Raw genomic sequence first — 24,812 nt, forward strand, 5'->3', positions numbered from 1 at the left:
ACACATGCATGCATGGCATGTCTGTGGAGGTCAGAGGACCATTTCCTGGAGTCTGTTCTTACCTACCATCATGTAGGGCCTCAGGCAAAGACCACATTTAGGACAGCAAGATTGACATCTAGGTCAGACGGTTGCGCAGGGTCCTTTATTTCCTGTCCCATCTCCTGCCACCAGCAAGATTTGTACCACACAGCCTCCGTGAGCTCATCCACAAAGTAGGAGTCCAACGACATCCAAGCATTCACCCACACATTCATTTTAATGACATCCTCTGGTCTAGACGATTTCAGAATCAGGTGGCAGCCCCATATTTGTTAAAACCAATAGTTGCCCGGATTGTAGGCAAAATTCCCAGACGTTTCCTACCGTGGGAAAAAGATGGCTTATTTCATAAAGCATAGAGCACAGAGTAGTGAGCATAGAGGGAGGGGTGTGGCAGTCCGGAGTTCTGAAGGCCCTGGCAAGGGTGAAAGTTAGAAAGCTGTTGAGGGAGACAGCCTCTTCCTCCACTGTAGTCCTGACCTCAAATCATTCATTCAATCTTGCCTGTTTCTCCTCCTCCCTCTCCTGCTTCGAAACAGCCCCCTCCACCACCACCAACTTCAAGAATACGCTTTACTCTTAGAAAAGGAGGTTTTATTTTTATTTTTTTTATTTTTTTTAATTTTTGGTCCACACAGGGAATTTCACATTATCTGGCAGCGCAGGGGCCCCTGTGGGTCACATGGTCACGTGGGGCATTTTCAGAGACCCAGGGACCTAGCACAGCTAATTGGGCTTGCTCAAGGGACGCAGGGAGAACTGAGACCTTCATAGACCAAAGGGACGAGGGAGGGCTGGCTGCAGGTACTGGGGTTTGCCTCAGTTTCCCCACTGGGCACAGGAGGGTGAAGTCTGAGGGTGTTGGGAAAGCAAATTTAATCCCTTGGAATGCCCGCAGTATTTTAAAGCCTGGTGAACCCGATACCTTTGGGAGCAAACAAAGTACAAAACTCCTTCTCTTCTTTCATTGAAACTGCCTGTAGGGGTTGGGGATTTAGCTCAGTGGTAGAGCGCTTGCCTAGCAAGCCCAAGGCCCTGAGTTCGGTCCCCAGCTCCGGAAAAAAGAAAAAGAAAAAAGAAATTGCCTGTAATTTCCTTGGTTCACAAACCACAAAAACCATGTGAAAGAGAGGAAGAAACCGAAAGCTCTTTGGGGCCGGCCCCTCCCACCGCCCCTCCCACTAGGAAATGCACTGCCTCGCTATCCCACCAAGGACACCCATGTTCCCTGCCTGGTGGGTCAGTCCTGGAAAGGAAGCGAGGCATGGTTGGGTGAGGAGGGAGCTGTCACCCCAATCCTCGGGAAGCTGAGGCAGAAGGATTGCATGAGTTCCAGGCCAGAGATAGCTACAAAGAGATGACCAGTTTCAAAACACAAAACAACACAATGAAAACCCCCAAACCCACACAGGGCAGCCGATGCAAGGCGGGGAGCTGGCACCCATGGGTGCTCAGTAGCTGGCTTCCTCCTGGCAGTAGGACAGGTATTCAGGGGCCTCGCCTTGGCCATCACCCCCGGTGGGAGCCCCGTCAACTGCAGAGCCCTGTGGGCAATACTTGGGGTCGTATATCTGCCGCCCCAGTCCGAAGACCTGGCCGCTCTGGTTGGCGCCCTGTGTGTAGCCCATCTGCAGGGACATGGAGGAGTTGTCGCACTTGTCGGTGCCCAGCTTGGTGTCATAGATGTGCCTCCGGGTCCCTGGTGCTGTCATGCCCACCTGCAGATGGGAGAGAGGGAGTGGGGCTCAGAAGGAGAACATTTTTTTTTTTTTTTTTCGGAGCTGGGGACCACTTTTTTTTTTTTTTTAAAGATTTATTCATTTATTATATATAAGTACACTGTACTTATTCAGACACACCAGAAGAGGGCATCGGATCTCTTTACAGATGGTTGTGAGCCACCATGTGGTTGCTGGGAATTGAACTCAGGACCTCTGGAAGAGTAGTGGTGCTCTTTTCTTTTTTTTTTTTTTTCGGAGCTGGGGACCCAACCCAGGGCTCTGCTCTACCACTGAGCTAAATCCCCAACCCCTTAGTCAGGTGCTCTTAACCGCTGAGCCATCTCTCCAGCCCCCGAAGGCGAACACTTAATCCATTCAGTGCCCTCTGCCATTCTCTACAGGGCTTCCAGAGCTGAGACAACACCTTCTTCTGTTTCTTTAAGACTTGGCCTCATGTAGCACAGGCTAGCCTCAAACTCATTAAGCAGTTGAGGATGGCTCTGAACTCCTGATCCTCCTGCTTTCTGAGGCTGACGTGTGTGCATACGAAGTTTATGCCGTGCTGATGTCCCCCAAACCTCAGGGCACACAGCCACTCAACTGAACAAAAAGGTTACAGTATCAGATGAGGGTGGCCATTTGGGGGAAACTGAGGCAGAGGGTGGGGTTGTCACTTCTATGAGCATGCACAGTGTTGAGGGTAGCATCCCCCAGGGTGAGGTGGCGTCACCCACCTGGCTGGCACACTTATTGGTGCCCATCTGGAGGCTGATGGTGCAGTGGTCCATGGGGGGCAGGATGTGGTTCTTGGGGTCGTAGAGATGTCTCCTGGTACCATAGGCCGTCATGCCAGACTGGCTGGCACATTTGTTGGTGCCCATCTGCAGGGGGGAGTAGGTGGGTTAGGCTACTGCACCAGGCTCCAAACCTTCCCTGGAGTCCAAGGGGTCAGGGCCCAGTCCAGTCTCTGAGACCGACCTGCAGCCCGATGACGCACTGGCCGGCCTTCATGGTTGCGTCGTCAAAGTTTCGCTCCTGTTTCTCTGAATATTTGACCCCGATGTCCACACCACTCTGTAGCCCCTTGGTCTTGGCCTGGTGACGGAAGCCAGCAGTAGATACAAGCACCCCCACCTCCATCCCCACCCCACCCCACCCCCGGTGTCTGGCCTTGCCCTCGGACCCCCAACTCCGATATGGGAACTTCTGAGCTCCTCCCTGCTTCCTACACACTCCACACTTCATATCCCACAGTCTTGCTGTTCCCTCGGCCTTAAACACAGGTCTCACCCACCTCCCCAACTGTTAAAAGGTGGTAGATTCCAGACAGCAAATTCTCCCTCCTCCCCACTTCTGGCATCAGGCAGAGTAACTGTTTTTGTTTGGTTGTTTTTTTGACACAGGGTCTCAATGTGTAGCCCTGGCTGTCCCAGAACATGCTCTGTAGAGGGGGGTGGCCTCAATCACAGAGATTCACCTGCCTCTGTCTCCCCGACACTGGGATTAAAGGCATGCACCACCTTGCCAGGCTGGAGTGACCCATGTTTGTCTGCTCCCTTTACTCCTTGAGACCAGCCTTCTGGCCACGTGGCTGCCCACCTGGGCCTTACCTTTCCCGCCAACGCAAGCAGAGACACCTGCACCTGTGTCATATTCCCGCTCTCGAACAGGTCGTTGGCTTCAAACAGGTCCACGGGGTTCATGCCATAGCTGACCATGGCTTTGATGAAGTTGGAGAGGTTTTCTAGCTGGGAGGAGGTAAGGGGGATGGGGGTGAGCTGGGTCCAGCTACACACGGACTGGATGGGCCATGTCCCCTGCTCTCCCTTCTACTCACCAGCCCCTCACCTGGTGCCAGTTCTGCATAGATCGGTTGATTTTGGGGATGGAGCCCGGCTGCAACTTGTTCATGAGTCTGAGAAGAGATAACCCAGGACCTTCCATTGGTGTCCTATCCTCAGCCCTTCCCTGGAAACCTCAACACCTCTACCCAGCCTCAGTTTCCCTTTTGCCGACCAAGCAAAAGGTGCTGCTACTGGCTGCTAGGAATGCAATCTTAAACCATGGAGTTTTGGGGAAATGTGAGAATTTTGATTCTAACTTTTTTCATGTGCACAATTGTGGACTATCCAAACATGCAAAGCTCAAGATGGAGAAATTTCCAGAAGCGTTATCCACTGAAACAGGGAAGAGAAACAAGCCTAGGGTGGGAATGCTAAGAGCTGGGGCATGTAGAGAATGCAAGACAGGAAAGAAACACCAGACCCGGACAGAGATGTGACTAGAAACCAAGCAAAACAGCAAGAAAAGGCAAGGAGGGGCTGGACGGAGTGCTCAGGGGTCAAGAGTGCTAGGCCCTGGGGTTGGGATTTAGCTCAGTGGTAGAGCGCTTGCCTAGCAAGCGCAAAGGCCCTGGGTTGGTCCCCAGCTCCGGAAAAAAAAAAAAAAAAAAAAAAAAAAAAAAAGTGCTAGGGCCCTGGAATCAATTTCCAGCCCACACACACACACACACACACACACACACACACACACACACACACACACACACACACACACACACACAATCAGAATGGCCAGCTCTCAGAGATTGGAGCGCCCTCTTCTGGCCTCTGAGGGAAGTGCAGTCATGTGCACATAGACCTGGGGTGGGGGTGAGGGTGGGGGTAGGGGTGGGGCAGTGGGGAGTGGGGGGGGCACACATGCACAGATACAAATAAAAATGAACTAAACCCTAAAGAACAAAATAAAAAGGCAACACAATGAAAAAAGAGAATGTAAAGCAAGAGAGAGAGACTGCAATAAGACAAGAAAAAGAAAAAACCAGAAACAGAACACACAACAGCCGTGCATGGCGGCGAGCTCAGGGGCGGTGTCTGTGCACATTGATGAACACTCACGTGCATAGGATAACCCCATCTTTCAGACCCTTCTGGAAGTCAGGGCCAATGGAGAGGCCCGTGAGTCCTTCTATCCAGCTCCGGAGCTCAGCTTCCTTCTGGGGGTCATATTTAGACAGGAGCTGGAGGAGAAAGAGGGTAGGTCTGAGGTGGGGCCTGGGAGAGTGTCCATAGATAGGGCCAGAGACAGCTGGGTCAAGAAGCCCAGACTGACCTTGACCTCCTGCCACCACCTCCCTAGAGCAGGATGACACGTGTCACCTTGGTATGCTGGGGATGAAAAGGACACCCTGTGCATGTTAGGTCAGCACTACACCAGCTGAGCTACTGGCCCAGCGCCAGTCCATCCTCACACATCCAGGCACTTCTAGAAGGGCAGAGGGCTTTGGCACCAAGCTGAGGACACATCCAGAAGGTTCTCTACTGACATTGTAGAGACCTGTTCTTTTTCATGGCTGAGGAATATTCCAGCTAGCTGACCTCCCCAGGAGGTCTGTCCCTAAATACTCACTTCCCTCGGGCACTCACTTCCTACCTGTCATCCCTTGTGGGCACAGTGAAGAAACCTCAGCTCTCCAAGCCTCAGTTTCCCTTTTCTTCTTCCTTTCTTTCTTTCTTTCTTTCTTTCTTTCTTTCTTTCTTTCTTTCTTTGGAGACAGGGTTTCTCTGTCCTGTCCTGGAACTCACTCTATAGACCAGGACTCAAACCCAGAGATCCACCTGCCACTGTCGGGATTCAAGGAGTGCACCCTTTCCTTTTTCTTTTTCTTTTGTTAATTTTTATTTTATGTGCATTAGTGCTTTGTCTGTATATATGTCTGTGTGAAGGTATCAGATCTTGGAGTTACAGACAGTTGTGAGCTATCATGTGGGTGCTGGGAATTGAACCTGGGTCCTTCGGAAGAGCAGGGTGCTCTCACCACCTCTCTAGCCGCTAATTTACTTTGCTTATCTGGGCCGATTTGTGTAAGAGTTTGGTGTCAGGAGCCCCCTTCCCCCTTCCTGACTTTTCAAACCCTTTGAAGTGGGATTAGCTGGGTGCAGGGGTGGCCGGGCCAGCTGTTCCCACGACTAGGAGCCACCCTTTCCCACAGGAATAAGCGAGGACAGCCCAGAGGGGAGGAGGGGTCTGTCAGGGATGCCAGGCATGCCTGGTCCAGCTGTGCCACGTCCCTAGCCACTCTGAGGACCACGGAGGAAGGCAGGGTCCCAGTCCCGCCCGCTGCGGCTACCTCCCTCCCCCACTGCCCTTCAGCGCATTCCTGCCCGGCGGCCACAAACTACCAGGAATGCGGTGGCCTCCCCGGTCTAAATGAAGACCAGCTGTTCCCCAGTGGCCAGGCTCTCCAACCGGACTGAACAAAGCTCCACCGGATATGAATCAGCCAGGGGAGAAACTGAGGCACGAAGGTCCGGCAGAAAAGTCTCCGGGTCTCCCCCTCCCAGTGAAGACGCAACCCTTCTGTGACCCCTGCAGGGTGCTCGAGGCCACTCCATTTCCCAACAGCTCCCCAGTCAGAGGGAGTCTGAGAGTCTGAGACCTTCCCCCCCCCCCGCGCCCCCGTGCAGCAGGTGCTGACCCGTCCCTGGCCCCACCCTGCTCCTAAAGCTCTATCCTCGGGCCTTTCCCCATTCTTTCTTTCACTTTCTGAGGTGTCCAACCCGCCCTGCAGGAATTGGGCAGGGCCATCAGACCTGCGCATGCTGTGTGTCTCTGGGGAGCTAGCGCAACCTCTCTGAGCTCGAGATGGGAACTGAAATAGCAGCTTGTCTCTACCAGGCTGAGGATAGCAACACGGGTGGCGTGAGGTAAGTATGCTTCTCGTGTCACTGGTGGGGACCTGGCTAGTGCCAGGCGGCGGTGGGTCGGGCTCGTAGCTTCAGCAGGCCTAGGCAGGTTGCTCGGCTTTGCTGGCTTTGCTGAGTGTGAAATTTGCATTCCCAGGTGCCGGGTGTGTGTATGTTTGGTCGGCAGATCTATCTGGAAGGTTTCAGGATGTCAGGCCTGAGCACCCTAAGTCTGGAATCAGTGTCTCCCTCATGGGCTCAGGGCACCGTGGTGTGTGCCTCTCCAGATGTCCCTCCGAAACTGGTGACATCACTATCCTCCTGCGTTTGAGGTTCATCTCAGTGAGCCCTTTCCCAGGTGTGTGTGTGTGTGTGTGTGTGTGTGTGAGAGAGAGAGAGAGAGAGAGAGAGAGAGAGAGAGAGAGAGAGAGAGAGAGAGTGAGTCCTGGAAGGGGGCCACACCCTGCTAAGAAAGCCACCGGCCCCGCCCCCTTCCCTGTCCCCAACTTAAGTGGCTTGATGAAACGGGAAGTTTCGACAGGTAATGAAGATGGGGCCTCAGGGGGAGGGGGTACTCTCAAACCCCCGGCTCGCTCACTTGCGCTCACTTTCTCTCTCCCAGGCTTTAACTCATCCTTCAAGGAACTCAGAGTGCAAGAAGCCAGGGGGCGGGGGGGGGCGGGACCGAGAGGTCCAGGGCGAGGCTGGAGGAGACACCCTGGGATGCGGACAAAATGGGTCCCAAGCCTCCCAGACGCCACAGTTCCCCACAGCATCCCCAGACCCTCCGGATGTCAGGGTAAAGCAAAGCCAGGCTAGCCGGGCTCCTGCATCGGTCTGTGCGTTCGAGGCTGGCGGGACCCCGCGCCCACTCACCCGGTTCTTGACCTCGGCCGAGAGCCCGTAGGACGGACCCTTGTTGAACTGCGTGGAGCTCATGGCGCGGGACCCTGGCGCGGGACAGGCAGACCAGAGGGACCGGCAGAGGGACCGGCTGCGGGCGAACGGCCCGGGACAGGGCTGAGCGCCGCCCCCGCCGCCGATTGGCTGGCGGAGCAAATGCCCTTATAAGGCGTGGAAGCGCCGAATTCCTGTGGCCGCGACTTCCTGAGCCCCCCTCGGCCGACGGGACCCCCGCCCGCCAGAGCCACCCCAGCATCCCGGCCGGGCAGGAGGGGCTCACGGTTGCCTTTGGAGTTACGGGAAACTGAGGCAGCGAGTGGCATGGGCTTCAGTTTACTCCTCCTGTACCATAGTGAGAGACAGGGAACTGTTGGGTGGGACCCTGAATCCTAAAATCTGGTTGGGAGCCCTTCTCTGCTACTACCGGCACTTTCCAGCATCTTGTCCCCTCTCCCGACAACTCATAGTGGGAGCGAGGGGTGCTGGGACGGTATAGACTGGAATCAGGGCAGGCTCCTCAGAGGAGGAGGCCTCGGGAGTTGGAGCTTTGACGGATGAGTAGGAGTTTCCCAATCCAAAATGAAACGACTTTTTGGTAGAATGACAAGTGCAAAAGTCGGAGAGTGGGAGAAGGGACTCGCCTGGCGGTGGGGTTAGGGGTGGGGTGGGGCTCCCAGAAGGACTGAGGGTTGCTGGCTGTGAGGCTGTGGGGGTGGAGAGGCCCAGGATGAGGTCATGAGGTGTCCTGGGGCTGTCCTGCTATACAGTGGGGTTTCAGTAAGTGCCTGCGCTCAACCTGCATCTGTAGATGGATCAATGAATGCACGCTCGCCTGTCAATCCAGAGCTGGGAGGCCGAGCCTCCAGCATCAGGAGTTCAAAGTCATCTTTGGCTACAGACAGAGTTCGTGGTCAACCTGGGCTACAGAAGACCCTACATCAAGTTGGTCCCTGTGTAGTTGACATTCCTGAGGGGCGGGGGTCGTGCCCCACCCACAGGACACAGGCACTACACTCCTTCCTGAGGGTCTCGAAGGACTCTCACGGCTTGACAGAGAGACCTTGGCCATGGGGTGGAAGCATGAGTAGGAGTTGGATACTTCTGAAGGGTGGTTGTCTTCTCAGCTCTCTGGGTTTCTGTGGTTTGGACAAATCCTTCCTCTCTGGGCCCTGCCGTTGTTTTCGAGTTTGTGCAGTGGGGCAGCGGACTCCAGAGAGTCCCAAGCTGTGAACAGTGCAGGTTCCTGTGACCAGGCAGGAAGCCCCAGCTGTCGGGACACCTAAGACCTTTTCGGAATAAAGAAAGCACTTGTCAGAGAGGTCATGCTGTACGGAATACACACCAGGCTTAGCAGAGTATCAGGGTGTCCAGGCACTGTGCTGAGCCCTGAAACAGCAGCTGCAGGTGCCACACCCAGGTCCTTTGCAAGAGCAGCTAGAGCTCTAACCACTGGGCCATCTCTCCAGCCCACCCTCCCCGCCTTTCTTCTCCATCTGCAGAGCACCTGCATTCACATACACAGCTCTCACACCCCCAAACTTAAAAATGAAATGAATTTTAACCGCTGAGACACGGCTCAGCGATTACAGCACCCGCTGCTCCTGCACTCCAGCTCCAGAGGTCCGGACGCCCCCATCTGGCCGCTGCCGGTACTGCATACGCGTCGTGCACAGACAGGCACGCTTAAAAAAATGAGTAAATGAGTCTGGCGTCTCTTATTTTCTTAGCAGGGTCTGAAATTTGAACTAAAACACTGTGCCGTGAAGTATTGCCACATCTCTGTTCCCACCCAGTAGCAAGGCCAGCCACGCCCTCCTGTCAGAATAGCTTTCTGGGTTTCGAAGTGATTGAAAAAGAAAATAAGGAAAACTACTCCATGTCGCATGGACTGTGTGCCACATTCAAACCCTGTTCCCGCTGCTCTGTGACTGACGACCCCAAGAACAAAACGAGGACACCCCAGAACCCGAGATCCTGGACTGAGATCGCAAATGAATGGAATTTTAAAATTCCGTGTAGCTGGGTGGTGGTGGCACACGTCTTCAATCCCAGCACTCTCGGGGGCAGAGGCAGTCGATTCTCTGTGAGTTCGATGCCAACCTGCTCTACAGAGTGAGTTCCAGGACAGCCAGAATCACACAGAAGCCCCGTGTTGAAAACAAACAAAAAAAAATCCCCCTTCCCTATTTCACTGTGTGACACTAAGTATTTATCAACCCTCCCTGGACTCCAGGCTCCTTGTCTGAAAACCAGGTGAGTTAATATTTGCAAAGTCCTCTTGGGGTGGCTGGCATAGATATCAAAAATCTTAAGAATTTTGGCTCTAGCTGCTGGAAGCCGGCTGGGCCCCAGAATGACTCTCCCTGCTAGGGCAACACCTCCCGGGGGACAGGGCGTCTCTGCAGTGCCTGGCGTTTGTGTGGTAGTGCTTCTGCTGGGGGTGTGGTGACCACGCCTTTGAGATCACCACTCCGGAGGCAGAGGCAGGAGGAGCACTGTGAATATGAGGCCAGCCTGATCTACACAACAAATCCCAGGACAGCCAGGGGTACAAGGCAAGACCACAAACTCGAAAAATAAATTGCCTGCTCTGGTCATGAGTAATATGACCGGCTGAAGTGTTGGCCTGTGCTGGAGGGGACCCCATTGCTTCTCCACGAAGATCAGGCTAGGTTTTGCTGCTCGGGTCACCAGGGACGTTTTGTATTTTCTAACAAGTGACGAGTGTATTCCATAATAGTTTCAAGACTGGTATATTTATTAGGTGCCTACTGTATGCAAGGTGTTCTGGGCAACTAAAAGGGAGGGGTTCCCTTCGCTCAGCGGGTGAAGCGCCCCTCCCTTTTCCTGGCTGCCCAGTCCGGATGCAGAGACAGTCATCTTGCTCCATCAAGCAGTCGCTTAGTCCTTCCCTCACGCTGGAGGTATGTATATAGTAAGCACAACGGTAGGACTCGGTGCTACTGAGGCCTCTCTGCTGCATCCTAAAAACTGACAGCTTCTTTGGCGGGAGCAGTAGCCGCTCAATAAATTCCTTTGTCCAGCAAGACTGCTGGCACGTGGCAGTTAAAGGAGGAACGAAGACTTCAAAGAGTCGATTGCGTGACTTTGAGATGAGACAAAATATGGAACGCTTCACGAATTTGCGTGTCATCCTTGCGCAGGGGCCATGCTAATCTTCTCTGTATCGTTCCAATTTTAGTATATGTGCTGCCGAAGCGAGCACGAATATCTGTGGGTCGCCTCAGATATTTAAGCGCAGGGAATGAAATTACTTTTCACATAGAGTAGTTGTGCTTTTTTCTTGTGTATATAAAGTGATGTCTTTACACGTCAAAAAGAAGGGCCACCCTTCGTAACGACGCTGAACATAATTATCTATGCGCGTAAAAGCTTACAAATTAATTAATGTAGCCATCTGGGAGAAGCTGCACCAGCAAGGCCTTCTGGGAAGCCATATGCAAATTAGACAGACACTACGCGGCTCCGCCCCTCAGTGGTAGCCCAGCCGGATCGGCGTCCGTGCTCTTGGTGCGATGGGCAAACTGAATGCTGGTAAACTATCCCCATGGAGCTTCGCCCTTAATGAGCAGTGCTAGAAAGCTCTGCCTCCCAGGGCAAGGCTGGTAACGATTCCTCAGCGGGCTATGCTAATGACTCTCCACCGGACTCCGCCCCTAAGTGAGGCTGTGGCCGTAGTGAAGCCCTATGTAAATAGACCTTGCTACATGCGTCTCCGCCCCCTCTGAGCCTCCGCTAATAGAAAACCCGGTGTAGATAAGACTAGCAACGTCGCCCCGCCCACTAGTTGCAAATGCTTAAGCTTGTTTCTGAGACCACGCCCCATAGCTCGACCGCCGCGAACCTGGTTCCCTACACAAACGAAACGGATTGTACGCGACACTGCCTCAGTGCCTAAGCTCAATGCTTATATATTTGGTTGTGAGCCTAGCCTTTAACGGCTGAGCCATCTCTCCAGCCCCTAAGCTCAATGCTTAAGATAGAGCTTTGGTCTGAAGAGATGGCTAAGAGCACTGACTGCCCTTCCAGAGGTCTTGAGTTCATTTTCCAGCATCCATTATGGTGGCTGACAACCATCTGTAATGGGATCTGATGCCCTCTTCTGGTCTGAACGCAGCTACAGTGTACTCACATATATAAAAGATTTTTTTTTTATTTTAGCTCAATGCAAATGAGTCGTGACACACGACTCCGCCATAGACCATGCCACAGTGTGTGGGAGTGAATTTTTGCAAATGAACCGGGCTCCTATCTATTCCGCTCCGTGTAGCCTCCGCAAATTGCAAGCCCAAAGCAAATGAGACCGACCAAAGCTTTAAGGAGGACTAGGAAAATAAACTGAACTCCATGTTACTCTGGCCCTTTAGCACTGGGGCGACGGGTTTGAAGTTTGAGAGCAGTAGCCAGGCTCCGCCCACTTGTGGTGCCAGCCTTCCGGCCCTGAAGCCCGGCCTCCTCGGGCGGCCGTGGCGATCCCAGCGTGCCCCGCGCACGGGTGGCGCTCTGGCCCGGCGCTCTCGCCGGCGTCGCGGGCCGGACGGACGCGAGCAAAGGCGCAGGCGGCGGCGGCCGGGGGCGGCGGGGGGATCCGGCGGCCGGGACACGGCGGGGGGCAGCCGGCGGCCGCCGGGGTGACGCGGGCGGTGATGTCGGAGCACGCGGCAGCCCCAGGGCCCGGGCCCAACGGCGGCGGGGTGGCGGCGCGGCGCCCGTGCGCGGCCCGCGCGGCCCCAATCTCAACCCCAACCCGCTCATCAACGTGCGCGACCGGCTCTTCCACGCGCTCTTCTTCAAGATGGCCGTCACCTACTCACGCCTCTTCCCACCTGCTTTCCGCCGCCTCTTTGAGTTCTTCGTTCTGCTCAAGGTGACCTCTGACCCCTGACCTCTGACCCCAGCTGTCATCCACCTGCCCACCCCCGCAGCTTTACCACTTGGCCCCTGACTTGGCCTGAATACCCTGATGCCAATCTTCTCACAGATGCATCCTCTGATCCCCACTTCCTCAGCTCTCAGGCCCCGCCTCCTGCCCTTTGGCCTCTGACTCTGCCACTTGGGAACCTAGGCCCCAAATTTTTCCACCCAAGACCAGAGCCCAGTGTCTTGAGGTAGTATCTTGGACTCGAGGTCCCCCCTCCCACCTGTCACTCCCATTCTGTCCTGCACCTCCACTGAGAACAGTGTGGTCAGTTCCATCCCATCCTGAGGTTCCACTGTGGACAACCCCCTGTGCTGGAGGCCCTGTCCCGCCTGTCATTTCCATCCTAACACACCCTGAAGCTCACCTGGGGACAGTCCCCAGCCCTCCCAGTGTCCCTGCTCTTCTCTGTCACTTCTTGCCAGATCTTTTGTGGCTTTGGTGAGGTCACCTCACTAGAGTTAGCCACAAAGTCACAGCCACATTGGCCAGGGACCTCTGTAGCCAGTACTTGCTCTGCTGTGTCTTCCTGGTGTGCTCCTGAGAGATACTGGGTTCTCAATATAACAAAGGCTACTCCAGAGGGATGGCCACCAGGCTCTGTCCCTAGGCTTCTCTCTGAGAGGAGCTGCCTGGGCCATCTGGTGTTGGGGGCATGGCATGGTGGTGGGTGTGCTGATGTTGGAGGGCATTGCCTTCTCCGGTGGCTTTGGTGAATGTGGGACTGGCTCCTAGCACTGTTTCAAAGCTGTCAGTTTGGGGGATTCATGGAAGTACTTCCAGCATGAGATTGAAACAGATGTGGGGTTGAGCCCCTGAGGCTCCAGTCCACAGTCTGCAGTCTGCCACTGCCCCTTCTTTCTTCCTGCCTTCCACACCCTGAGTCCCCAGTGGTGGCCCTCAGCTTGGGGTACCCGATACCTTGTCAGAGACAGGGTCTGTTGGATGACAGTTGACCCCACACTTTTTCTTAATCGGGACAGACAAGCCATACAGCAGCTGGTTTCTGGGGCTGCCGAGGTTTCAGGGAGCCCTTTTGCTGTGTTTCCTGCCCATCCTGCCTACCCAGCTTCCGCCCAACCTTCATAGAGGGGACATGCCTGGCAGCCAAGGCTGCTAGGCCTGTACCACCCTGCACCCTGTCCCCACCCCAGCCTGGGTGTCATCTCTGACAGGCCCAGGGAAGAGCTTTTGGACTTGGTGTCCTCTCTACTGGCTTCACGGTCTCAAAGATTGAAACTGGGTAGACACAGAGTGTGACCCCAAGCACCTGGGCTAAGCAGCTGACAAGTGGGCGACCGTGGGACAGACATGGGATAGACTGCGGCACAGCATGGTGCCTTAGACCTTAGGATGTGGGCCAGCGTCAAAGGGCAAGGAGGTGAATGGCACCAGCTCTAAGTGGATCTGAGCCCCAGAAGGTGCTAAGTGGAACCCTTGGGTGGGTTAAGATCTGGAGATCGTGGCTGAGCCTGGTAGTCTATACCCAGTGCAGACTTCCTATTGGTCAGATGGACTGACAGCCCCAGATGCCAGACTGGGGTGACAATGAGACACTCCCTGCTTACAGGGTAGGAGGTACCCTGAGAACCCTAGATGGTGGCATTGAGGGTCTGCAGGAGGTGATGGCATGCAGTCCCCACCAGGCTGGTGTGACCAGGTTCAGTGCCTGTGTATTTGGCACCAAGGGGCAGATGGGGGGGGGGAGTGCCCAAGGGCCTGAGTGGGATGCCAGGCTCTAGCTCAGTGACAGGCGAGGACTTGTGCACTGGCCAAAGTGGCCACAGTGGGAAGAGAAAGCCCAGGCTATGTCCACCCTAACAGTGGCTACCTCCCTTTGAGTCTAGATGCCCAGTAGGTGGGACAGGGCCGGTGACACAGTTCCTGGCTCTTGGTTGGACTGGCAGGTGTGGCTGCTGGGGTCTCAGCCTGGGCTGGTCAGCCGTCATTTCACCCAATACAAAAATCCATTTCCTGCCCGGGGGAGCCTCACGGTTGACAGGTGTGGGTGCCAGTGTCAGGTGTGGCTGGCTCCACACTGCAGTCTTAGTTTCAGTCCCAGGGCCTTCCCTGTCTGCTCTGCATCCCCTCGGGTCACTGCTCGGAGGGCTAGGTGCTCTGTGGGTGCAGCTGTCACCAGATTACAGAGGAGAGGCCTGAGGAGCAGGCACATGGGTATGGAGCCTGGTCTTCGTGCTTGCTCCTGGTCTTAGGTCACGTGTGTCCCCTACAGTGCTGCTAACAGCAGGCAGGGAGGGCCCTACTGTGCTCGCTGTGGCTGAGTGCCTTGGGATTGTGGACTGGGAGTCCAGCCTCGTCCCTGAAGAGCATAGCGACTCCCGTGCACACACTGGGTGTGCAGGGCTGCTAAGGACCGTCAGGGCCCTGAAGATTCCCATCACCCTGCCAGGGACAGGGTTATGAATCTGTAGACAGCTGGGGTCTGTGCTGGCCAGCAGAGACACGGTGGGAAGCTAAGGTGTCAGTTGGGGCCACAGAGGGGGGTTACCCTAGGCATCTGCATGGGGTGCAGGGTCTCCTTCAGCCCCAAGGCCACGGTGCATGTAGGACAACCTGGGGTCTGCAGGTACAATGTCCCTGCCTCCACTCTACATGGGTTAGGGCAGAGGTTTTCAACCTTCCTGATGCTGCAACCCATTAATACAGTTCTTCATGTCATGGTGACCCCTAACCATAAAATTTCTGTTGCTACTCATTTTGCTATTATGAATTGTAATGTAAACCTCTGAGTTTCAGGGGTCTTGGGTGACCCCTGAGTCAGGGAACCCCCTCTATATACACACACACAGTCACCCACGTGCTGAGTAGAGAAAGCAGAGGATGTTCCTAGAGGCTGGGACCCCTTGAGTGAGGTTAATAAGTAATATTAATGATTGGTCACACCTTTAATTCCAGCACTTGGGAATCAGAGGCAGGTGGATCTCTGGGTTCAAAGCCAGCCTGGTCTGCAGAACAAATTCTAGGCAGCTTTGTCTCACAGACCCTGTCTTGCAAACAAAAACAAAGTACTTCTTTTGTTACATGTGAATACATATATATGTGGGAGCCTCATCCAATAGTGTGCATGGAGAAGTCAGAACGGTTTGCTGGAGTCAGACTTCCTTCACCTTCTGTGTATGACCTGGGGACTGATCTTGGGCTCTCGGGCTTCGGGGCAGCTCCATGGCTGGCCCACGCTGTTCCCCCTTTTTAAAATAGCCGTGAACATCTGTGGCTGGGTCGTCTGAGCAGGGCATCTGAAGCCTCTAGGGCACTGAGCCAGTTCCATGCCAGGTGAAGCCACATTTCCCAGGCAGGGGAGCCTGATCCTGCTGAGGTGCTTGGGCCCCCCAGGGCCAGTTGGTCAGCTGTGTCCTTGTGGCTCCTGTCAGCCCCAGGAGCAGGGCAGGGGGTGCCTCGCTGGGGACAGTGGCTATTCTTAGCCTGTGAGATCAGGGGTCCCCAAAGGCAGCTTCGAGTTGAAGTGAGTTGAAGCACCCGCTGGGCCTGATGGCTGTGAAGCTGCAGGGGGTGGTTTAGGGCGCCCTTGCAGCGGGTCCCTAGGCCAGCTAGCCTCCCAGGAGGCACAGGCAGCCTTGCCTCTCCTGGCTGGGAGTGTGTGTCCCTCGGCCCTGCTGAGTGCTCACCCCACCCCTGCCAGGCCCTGTTTGTGCTTTTCGTCCTCGCCTACATACACATCGTCTTCTCCCGGTCCCCCATCAACTGCTTGGAGCATGTTCGAGACCGATGGCCACGGGAGGGTGTCCTGCGGGTGGAGGTGCGCCACAACTCCAGCCGGGCACCAGTGATCCTGCAGTTCTGTGATGGGGGCCTCGGTGGCCTGGACCTGGAGCCCGGGGGCCTGGAGCTGGAGGAGGAGGAGCTTTCCGTGGAGATGTTCACCAACAGCTCCATCAAGGTGAGTGGGTTCTGGGCACGCACTCACCCAGTGGGAGGGACATCAGGGAGCCTCCCACAGGCTCCACTGACACCTGGTCCCCTGTGCCTGCAGTTTGAGCTGGACATTGAGCCCAAGGTGTTCAAGCCACCAGGGGGCGCCGATGCCCTGAATGACAGCCAGGACTTCCCTTTCCCAGAGACGCCAGCCAAAGGTGTGCAGCCCAGGCAGGGAGGGTTCCCAGGCCATGCTGAGGGCGGGACCAGCTGACCACTCTGTCCCTGTCCCTGCAGCGTGGCCACAGGATGAGTACATTGTGGAGTACTCGCTGGAATATGGCTTCCTGCGACTGTCGCAAGCCACGCGCCAGCGCCTGAGCATCCCTGTCATGGTAGTCACCCTAGGTGAGGCAGGCTGGGGCTGGGCCAAGGGTGTTCTGCTGCAGAGGGCTTCCTGGCCCCTGGGAGCAGTGCTGAGCCCATCCGCTCGCAGACCCCACGCGGGAGCAGTGCTTCGGGGACCGCTTCAGCCGCCTGCTGCTGGACGAGTTCCTGGGCTACGACGATGTCCTCATGTCTAGTGTGAAGGGCCTGGCAGAGAATGAGGAGAACAAAGGTGGGCCGCGCTGAGCAAGCGCGCGGAGCGGGGGAGGAGAGGCACCCCTGGGAGGGAGGGGTAGGTACGGGGCTGCTCACAGTTCCCTCCCCCAGGCTTCTTGAGGAATGTGGTCTCTGGGGAGCACTACCGCTTTGTCAGCATGTGGATGGCACGTACATCCTACCTGGCAGCCTTTGTCATCATGGTCATCTTTGTGAGTGGATGGAAGCGGCTGGCGCCCCGGAGGCGGGGCTTGTGGGCTGGGGATCTCCCTGGCCTCCCAGCCCCTGACCCTGCTCCACCCTCCCACAGACCCTCAGTGTGTCCATGCTGTTGCGATACTCGCACCACCAGATCTTCGTCTTCATCGGTGAGTCCCAGCCGGCCGGGGGTGGGGTGGGCTCTCCCCAGGCCCTCATGGGCGGCCGCCCTGTGCCCGCAGTGGACCTGCTGCAGATGCTGGAGATGAACATGGCCATCGCCTTCCCCGCAGCGCCCTTGCTGACCGTCATCCTGGCTCTCGTCGGTGAGGACCCCCGCTGCGCCCCTGCCCCTGCCCCGCCCCACCCACGCCAACCCCACCGCGTGTCCCCGCAGGGATGGAGGCCATCATGTCTGAGTTCTTCAACGACACCACCACGGCCTTCTACATCATCCTCATCGTGTGGCTGGCCGACCAGTACGATGCCATCTGCTGCCACACCAACACCAGCAAGCGACACTGGCTGAGGTGGGCATGGGGTGGGGTAGAGAACCGGGCTTAGGTGAGGGTGGGGTCAGATGAGGAGCAAGCTGGGCCCCCTCCCGGGTGGGACAGGAGGGCCCGTCTGGCAGGGTAGCTTCTCCGCCCCGCAGGTTCTTCTACCTCTACCACTTCGCCTTCTACGCCTACCACTACCGCTTTAACGGCCAGTACAGCAGCTTGGCCCTGGTCACGTCCTGGCTCTTCATCCAGGTGAGGCCGGCGCCCCTGCTCTGTTGTCCCCCGGGGTCTGGCCAGCCTTTCTGTTGGTGGGCGGGTCCTCACTTGACACCCACCTCCACAGCATTCCATGATCTACTTCTTCCACCACTATGAGTTGCCCGCCATCCTGCAGCAGATCCGAATCCAGGAGATGCTGTTGCAGACACCCCCGCTGGGCCCTGGGACCCCCACGGCGCTGCCTGACGACCTCAACAATAACTCTGGCTCCCCTGCCACCCCAGATCCCAGTCCTCCCCTCGCGCTGGGCCCCAGCTCCAGCCCCGCGCCCACTGGCGGAGCATCTGGGCCTGGCTCACTGGGCGCTGGGGCCTCAGTATCTGGCAGTGACCTAGGTTGGGTGGCCGAGACCGCCGCCATCATCTCGGACGCGTCCTTCCTGTCGGGGCTGAGCGCCTCACTGCTGGAGCGGCGGCCAGCAGCCCCCAGTGCCCCGGACAGCGCACGACCTGACCCTGGGGCCTCTCTGGAGGACGCACCTGCCCCTGCCGGGTCCTGAGAGCGGTGTCGTGCCTGGCTCCCGGCGGAGCCGCGGCCCGAGCCCAAGAGAGCTGTGGTCTACAGGGAGAGGGGCTGGCGGCAAAGGTTCTGGAAGTGGCCGGGACAGGGCGGCGATGGGCACGAGGCCACCGGCCGCCTGGTGCTCCCCAGTGCCTTCCACACGGCGCCCGCGCAGGGCCGAGCGCCCGGGCCCGGACTAGCAGGTGGCAGCTCAGGACGCGGCGCTCACGTTCCACGCTATTTAATTGCAGTGTACAGAGTCGTGTTTGTATATAGAATAAACTGTCGTGGACAGTGCGGCCTTGTGGTTCCTCAGCTCTCAGCAGGCGCCGCATGCAACAGGCGCAGTGGCCTGAGCCGGGTGCCATCCCCAAGCAGGGCCCGCAGCTCCCCGCGCCGCAACAGCGCACTGCGCAGCCGCTCCCGTGCAGCCTCAATGCGCAGCTCCAGCTCCCGCAGCTCCGCTTGCAGCCCGGGCCCGTTGGAGCAGAGCCACGGGCGGTCCCCGCCAGCCTCCCCAGGTTCCAGCAGGAAACGCACGCGTCGCTCCCGTTCCACAGCCCGGCGCACCCGCCTCCAGCGCCCTGCACCATCGGTGGCAGGCAGCTCGTCCTTGGGGCCGCTGGGACAGAGGAGGAGGAGGCAGTGCAGCCTGTCCGCCCGTCCGCCCGCCCGCTAAGCCTGTGACCCTCCGGCCCCCTGCTCACCTGCGCTCCTGCTCTGCCCTCTCCTGTTGCCCCTCGGGTGCTCCTGTATTGAGGGCTCGGTGGATCTTCTAGGGGCACAGACAGGTGTTTCGGTGGGGTCCTGGGCTGCCGGCTGCCCCGCCCTACCTTGTCTTGCTTCCTCACCTGGCTCGTGTGAAGCCAATACTGCAGCTTATTGCCCCTGCGGATGCGCGGCAGCACCAGGCGGTAGAAGACATGCTCACCCAGAGAGGTGAGAAGCGCGCTGCCCAGCCCGAGGCACAGCAGGACAAACAATCCTGAGAAGTGGTAGACCCCCATCTGCAGCGTCTGCGAATGGTCAAAATCCCCGCACAGCATCAGGATGTGTACCCCGGGGCAGGGCAGCTAGGGAGATCTCATGAAGGAAGGGGCTCTGGAGCTGGGGTTGTATAGGGCGACCAGGAGTGCATGCAAGCAGAGCCTGGGCTCCCCACCCTGTCTCGGGCGCCTGCCCACCTCCGTCACGGCGAACACCCGCTTCCCGCAAGGCACCATCTTGTACCACTTGTCATGGAGCAGATCAATGAAGCCTGAAGACTTGTACCTACTGATGAACTCCGACAAGTTGGAGGTGAGCGGCGAGTTTTGGGGTAGCCCTATGCCGTAGCCTGCAGAGATTGAGACGGTTCCACTAAAGCTGTGGGCACCTACAGCTGGGATCCCCGAATCCCACCACGCACTCACCCTCGATAGCAAAGGGTTTGCCCACGGTGAGCAGCTTGCAGTCCGCATCTATGGACACCTCATAATCCAGTAGCGATTTATCCATGATGAAGGCGTTGAGCTTGGGTGGGTCGCTCCTGTGGAGCAGGACCAGGCAAGGTCAGCAGGGCCTGAGTAGCAGGCAGCCCTCCGAAGCAGCGTGGTACCCACAGACTCACGTGAGCATGGCCACTCCATGTGGAGTGGTGGGTGCGCTGTGCCGACGCATGTGTGCGTGCATCTCAGGGAAGCTTGCCTTGATGTAGGCCTCCGCGCTGCTCTCCCACACGGTGCCAAAGCGAAAGCCTTGGGAAGGGTGGTGCAGCTGTGGGGGAGACATGCTCAGCCTGCAGCTGCATGGCCACCAGGGCTTGCATGCATGACCACATGCAGGGACCTTGCACTGAGCTCAGATTCAGTAACCTGCAAATACTCAACTTGGGAACCTCAGACACCAATTTCTTCTGCTCTCACCCCACACACAGTCCTCACCTGGCCACAGCCATCAACCACTTATGGTAACACCGAGGTACAAGGGACACAAGGCTGGGTGGGGGTCAGCAGGACATGAGCAGCTTGATCCCAAAGAGGGAAGTTGCTGTGAGAACTATCATGAACTCCAAAACCATCAAAGGTGAAAATAAATCCAGATGTGCTTCAGCCTGACATCCCTGCCGTGGGGGCTGGGAGTTTTTAAAGGACTGATTGCTAAGGCCAGTCATGAGATTAGGCCCACGCCTTTAAATCTCAGCACTTAGGAGGCAGAGGCAGGCAGGTCTCTTTGAGTCTGAGGCTAGCCTGGTCTACAGACTGAGCTCGAACAAACAAACCTCTAAGGCTTAAGAATGGGGATGTGGGGGTTGGGGATTTAGCTCAGTGGTAGAGCGCTTGCCAGCAAAAGCGCAAGGCCCTGGTTGGTCCCCAGCTCAAAAAAAAAAAAAAAAAAAAAAAAAAAAAAAAAAAAAAAGAAAGAATGGGGATGTGGTCATGATTGGAGCTGGGGATGTGGCAAAAATAGAGAAGTGCCAGAGATAGGGGCAGGGCGGGGCTATGGTTCCTACCAGGCGTCAGGCCCTGGTCTTCGCCAGCACTGCACTTAAGCTACTAAGTCTCGTTGAGAAGGGAACAGGCAGGAGATGGTCCTGCCTCTGCCGGGCCCAGTGTTCACCCCACCCTGAGCACAGCCTTTTAAGCCCCTTAGGTTTTCCAGCCCTCACCTTGGGATCATGGATTCCAGACAGCTCCTCAAAGGTTTTGTCCCCAACCATGACAGCAGCCAGGTTGGCCGTGTAACTGGAGAGCACCAGCAGGCAGAAGATTGCCCAGAGGTTCATGAGGAAGCGTCCAGTAGGACACTTGGGCGTCTTACTGGAGACAGTGCGTCCAAAGAGAATGGCATAGCACAGGTTGAGCGCGGAGGAGTAGGAGAAGACAGTGCCACGGTTGCGGCCGCGCGGCGTGAGCCCGTAGGGACTTCGCCATTCGTACAGGGTGAGAAAGAGCGCTGTGAGGTGCAGGGCAGCAAACACGCCCACCCACATGGACCAGTGCAGGGGCCACATGAAAGCCCCGATGGGCGAGGCCGTGTCTCGCGTGCGCACCATAATGCCCAGGCTGGTGGAGAAGAAAGGGCTGGTGAAATCCACCACCTGAGAGCGAGCCGAGTTGATGCTGAAGCTGGTCACGGCCATGTGTGCCCGGCCAGCCAGCAGGTCACCCACCAGGCCCGTCCATCGCCCATCACGCAGGGCCCCATACTTGCCATCCCCCACAATATAGAGCTCAAAGTCAAAGGCCAGGTCCTCGGCCAGCCGCTCCAGCAGGTCGATGCAGTAGCCATAGCAGCATCTTCTCAGCGTGCGAGGTACTGAGCCATTCGCCAGGGCAGCAAAGAGGGCATCCAGCCTGGCTGAGTCATTGGTGCCCGGGTCCAGACACAGCTGCCCAGCTGGGCACTGTCCGTCTTCATCAGATTCCCTGGTGAACACAAACGGGTGTTCCACCAGGGTTACCACACGCAGCTTTGGCCGGGCCTGGGTGCCAGACGGAGATGGGACTCGGAGAGCGGCCGCCCCTGGCTGGAAGTCCAGCTGTCCATCCTGCCAGCTGCCCACTGTTGCCCAGGCTGGGGCACCCAGCGGGTCCCGGCGCAGGCTCCATACCTTGAAATGCCGAGACACATGCACCTGAGAGGAGCCTGTCACCCACACGGCCCCTGTTCGGCCCTGAAATGAGGTGTTGCCGAGAAACCTGTGGAATATAGAAGAATTGTCTCAATCCTGAGAGAACTGCCCCTCCATTGATAAGTACCTTCCTGGAACCAGTGGGAGATCTAGTCTTGGGGATGGAGGGACAGCCATCCAACCCTCTAAATTCTGTTCCTTCTGAGGCACCCACCCAGATCTCATGACCTGACTGACACGCAGAGGATGATGTCAGGCTGGGGGTCTGGACGCCTTCCCCTAGGCTAGCCCCTACTCACCGAGCCAAGGTGCGCCCTGTTGCCTCAGATCCGCCTGTTTTCAGGTCATCACAGTTCACCACAGCTGGAAGCAGTGCCCGCTCTGGGTGCACAAGGGCCATGCTACTGAGTGCCTGAGCCACAAGCTCCACCATGTCGTGGACGACAGCTTCCAGAGAGTGTTGTTCGGTTTCCCCCAGCGCCAGCACGCCAGGTGGCAGGCCAGTCGTGGGCAGTGCCTCAGCGGGCAATGGTGTGCCCAGCAACCACTGGGGACCCGGTGGTGCAGCCTCTAGGACCTCATGTGCACGGGCAGTGCTGCAGCCTAGGAGGACTGCTGCAGGCACTGGGGTTCCCCCTCCTTCCAGTGTCCCCAACAGGGCCAGTCCAGCCCGAAGGCTGTCATTCCTGCTGTCCAGCCGGCTCAGGTCCAGCACAAACTTTGGAGCCTGGCTAGCATGGTTGGTCCAGAGTGTCACCAGGCCACCAGGGTCCCGGACACGGCAGAGTACTAGAGCAATGTCCTCCCAGGCATGTGCCCGTACCAGGGACACCAGCACATCCAGTATGGTCTCCAGGGGACTAGCCCAGTCCAGCTGCAGATGGAACGGGGTCTGGGAAGAGGTGGTTCCTGTCAGGGCCGTCCACCTTTGTGTGCACAGTCCCAGCCACCCACCCTGTCAAGGAATCTATGTCTTACCCTGCCTTCAGCTCACTGGTGTTCAGTGACTCCCCGATACCCTCCTTTCTTCCTTTCTTTCTGAAAGTATTTTGCTGCTCAGGTTAGTCTTGAACTTGCTACATCACTAAGTAACTGTGTAACCTTGAACTTGCTATGTAACTAAGTAACTTAAGTGCGTAACCTTGAGCTCCTGCTCCTTTTGCCTCTACCTCCAGAATGCTGGGATGACAAGCATGTACAACTTTTGGTTTTTGCCGTGCTGGGATTGGGATCCAGGCTTTATGCATGCTAGACACGCGCTTTACCAAAGGACCCTTGAGCCCAGCCTTCTCTTGTTTTACTTTATTTGAATGGAGCAGTCTTCTCTGTGCCAACCAACTCCTATGCAAACGTCTAAGCTCAGCTCTGTTGGCTCTTCTCTATGGAGACCTCACCACCCTTTCCCAGGGAGAGCCTTGCACTTCTCCTGAGCTCACTCCTCCTCAGTCCTGATCCAATCCCACCCACTTCCCAGGAGTCCCTTGGTATTCAGCCTGTTCAGAAAGTTCTGGGGCTGGGGTCGTGTTGCATATTTGGAATACAAGACAGTCCAAGACACCTAAAAACCACAGGGTGCTGCCTGGCAGGGACGTGGTGCTGAGGATGCCACAGCTCTGTGTAGGGAGGCCAGACCAATCCCAGAGGAGATGGAGTGGCTCAAAAGCTGGTAGCACACATAGGTGCAGTTCCCAGGTCAGGAAACAGGGCTCATTGTCAACTTGGGCCTGGAGTCTCCCACCAGATCCAGGGAGCCTTAGGAATACCAAGACATGGGTCACTAATGTTCTGCTGGGGTTAGGGTCTCCCTGGATGCAGCCCCATGAGAGGTTAGCAAGGAAGACCTAAGGTCTCCTGTGTCCCAGGGACCTTGGAGCCATGCTCCAGGGTGATGTCCCTGGGTGGGGCCTTTTGTTGGCTCGCCTTGGTCCACAATGAATTAGTCAGGGCCAGCATCAGCTATTTGACACCCTGTATTAAGAAACAACCCAGTCGGGTGGTGTAATGTCGCACACCTTTAATCCCAGCGCTAGGAAGGCAGAGACAGGCAGATCTTAGAGTTCAGGCTAGCCTGGTCTACAGAGTGAGAGACTGTCTTAAAACATCAGAGAGAGGGAGGGAGAGGAGACAGAGACAGAGACAAAGATAGAGACAGAGACAAAGACCTATCAAGTATGAGAAACGCGGAAGTGGGGATGACTTGTGCTGCCCCGGAACTCCACAGAGGCCACCACAGAGCTGTGGGTAAGGAGTTATCTGGCCTTTAAGGAGGGAAAGGTGGGGTTTCTGGGAGGATTTCCCACACTCTTCAAGCCCAGACAGGAGAGTGGCACACTGCTCTAGCCAAGACATGCTGAAGGCATCTTGGGAGGGAAGGGCTGAAACAGGGGTCCTCTCCATCTCCTGTTTGGAGAAGTGTGGGGCTCCTTAGCTTCCCGTCCCCGGGCCCCAGGGTTTCCCGCGCTCCCCGCGTACCGGGGCTCCGAGGGCCGTGCGCACTTCCCTCCGCAGGACGCTCAGCACTGGGGTCTCTGTGGCGGCTGCCAGGAACTGCAGTAGCCGCAGCTCGGGCCGCGCCTCGGGAAAGGCTATAGAGGCCACCACGCCAGGCGGTGCCAGAACCTGGCACAGACCTCGAGCTAGCGACGCGGGGTCCCGGGTCGGGGACGCGACGGCCACCAGTTCCAGACTCAGGTTGTGCGGCAGCCGCGGCGCAGGGGTGGCCAGGGCAGCTAGGACGCGGGCGCGGGCGGCGGGCGCCCGGGGCAGGAGCGCCGCCAGGCGCACGGAGGCCCCAGCGCGCGTGGGAACCCCGCAGGGCTGAGGGTGACCGCGCACCACCCGGGACCCCACCGCCAGCGCCAGGGCCACGCTGAGCCACAGCGTCCGCACACTCTCCATCCCGAAAGAAGTTACCACTGTGCTGTGCGAAGG

At 57.0% G+C, this 24,812-nt stretch overlaps 3 protein-coding genes, 1 long non-coding RNA gene and 1 other non-coding gene across 5 annotated transcripts; 2 read left to right on the forward strand and 3 right to left on the reverse strand.

Moving 5' to 3' along the window:
- Positions 1-621: 621 nt before the first annotated feature.
- Cnn2 (calponin 2) lies at positions 622-7,447 on the reverse strand. Its single transcript, XM_032908433.1, has 7 exons — positions 7,325-7,447; positions 4,661-4,782; positions 3,612-3,678; positions 3,374-3,511; positions 2,742-2,858; positions 2,498-2,644; positions 622-1,760 (listed from the first exon to the last, which is right to left on the reverse strand). Exons 1-7 carry the CDS (start codon positions 7,385-7,387, stop codon positions 1,494-1,496), a joined length of 921 nt encoding a protein of 306 aa, XP_032764324.1. The 5' UTR covers positions 7,388-7,447; the 3' UTR covers positions 622-1,493.
- Positions 7,448-10,470: 3,023 nt separating this feature from the next.
- LOC116890323 lies at positions 10,471-10,577 on the reverse strand. The gene has a single exon (XR_004386546.1). It is a non-coding gene; the product is annotated as a U6 spliceosomal RNA (small nuclear RNA).
- Positions 10,578-12,018: 1,441 nt separating this feature from the next.
- Positions 12,019-18,565, forward strand: Tmem259 (transmembrane protein 259). Its single transcript, XM_032908438.1, is given in 11 exon segments — positions 12,019-12,061; positions 12,064-12,239; positions 15,952-16,209; positions 16,303-16,402; positions 16,482-16,592; positions 16,681-16,803; positions 16,899-16,999; positions 17,098-17,311; positions 17,383-17,515; positions 17,641-17,740; positions 17,832-18,565. Coding segments are annotated over 11 exon segments (1,794 nt in total). The 3' UTR covers positions 18,267-18,565.
- On the reverse strand, positions 18,494-24,803 carry Grin3b (glutamate ionotropic receptor NMDA type subunit 3B). Its single transcript, XM_032908484.1, has 9 exons — positions 24,354-24,803; positions 22,181-22,773; positions 20,916-21,948; positions 19,878-20,023; positions 19,681-19,796; positions 19,453-19,604; positions 19,120-19,284; positions 18,976-19,043; positions 18,494-18,890 (listed from the first exon to the last, which is right to left on the reverse strand). The coding sequence occupies exons 1-9, from the start codon at positions 24,777-24,779 to the stop codon at positions 18,581-18,583; spliced, it is 3,009 nt and encodes a 1,002-aa protein (XP_032764375.1). The 5' UTR covers positions 24,780-24,803; the 3' UTR covers positions 18,494-18,580.
- LOC116905493 lies at positions 21,522-23,165 on the forward strand. Its single transcript, XR_004388545.1, has 2 exons — positions 21,522-22,004; positions 22,225-23,165. It is a non-coding gene; the product is annotated as an uncharacterized LOC116905493 (long non-coding RNA).
- Positions 24,804-24,812: the final 9 nt, after the last annotated feature.

The sequence above is a fragment of the Rattus rattus genome, chromosome 1 (assembly GCF_011064425.1).
Source record: "Rattus rattus isolate New Zealand chromosome 1, Rrattus_CSIRO_v1, whole genome shotgun sequence".
Classification (NCBI taxonomy): domain Eukaryota; kingdom Metazoa; phylum Chordata; class Mammalia; order Rodentia; family Muridae; genus Rattus; species Rattus rattus.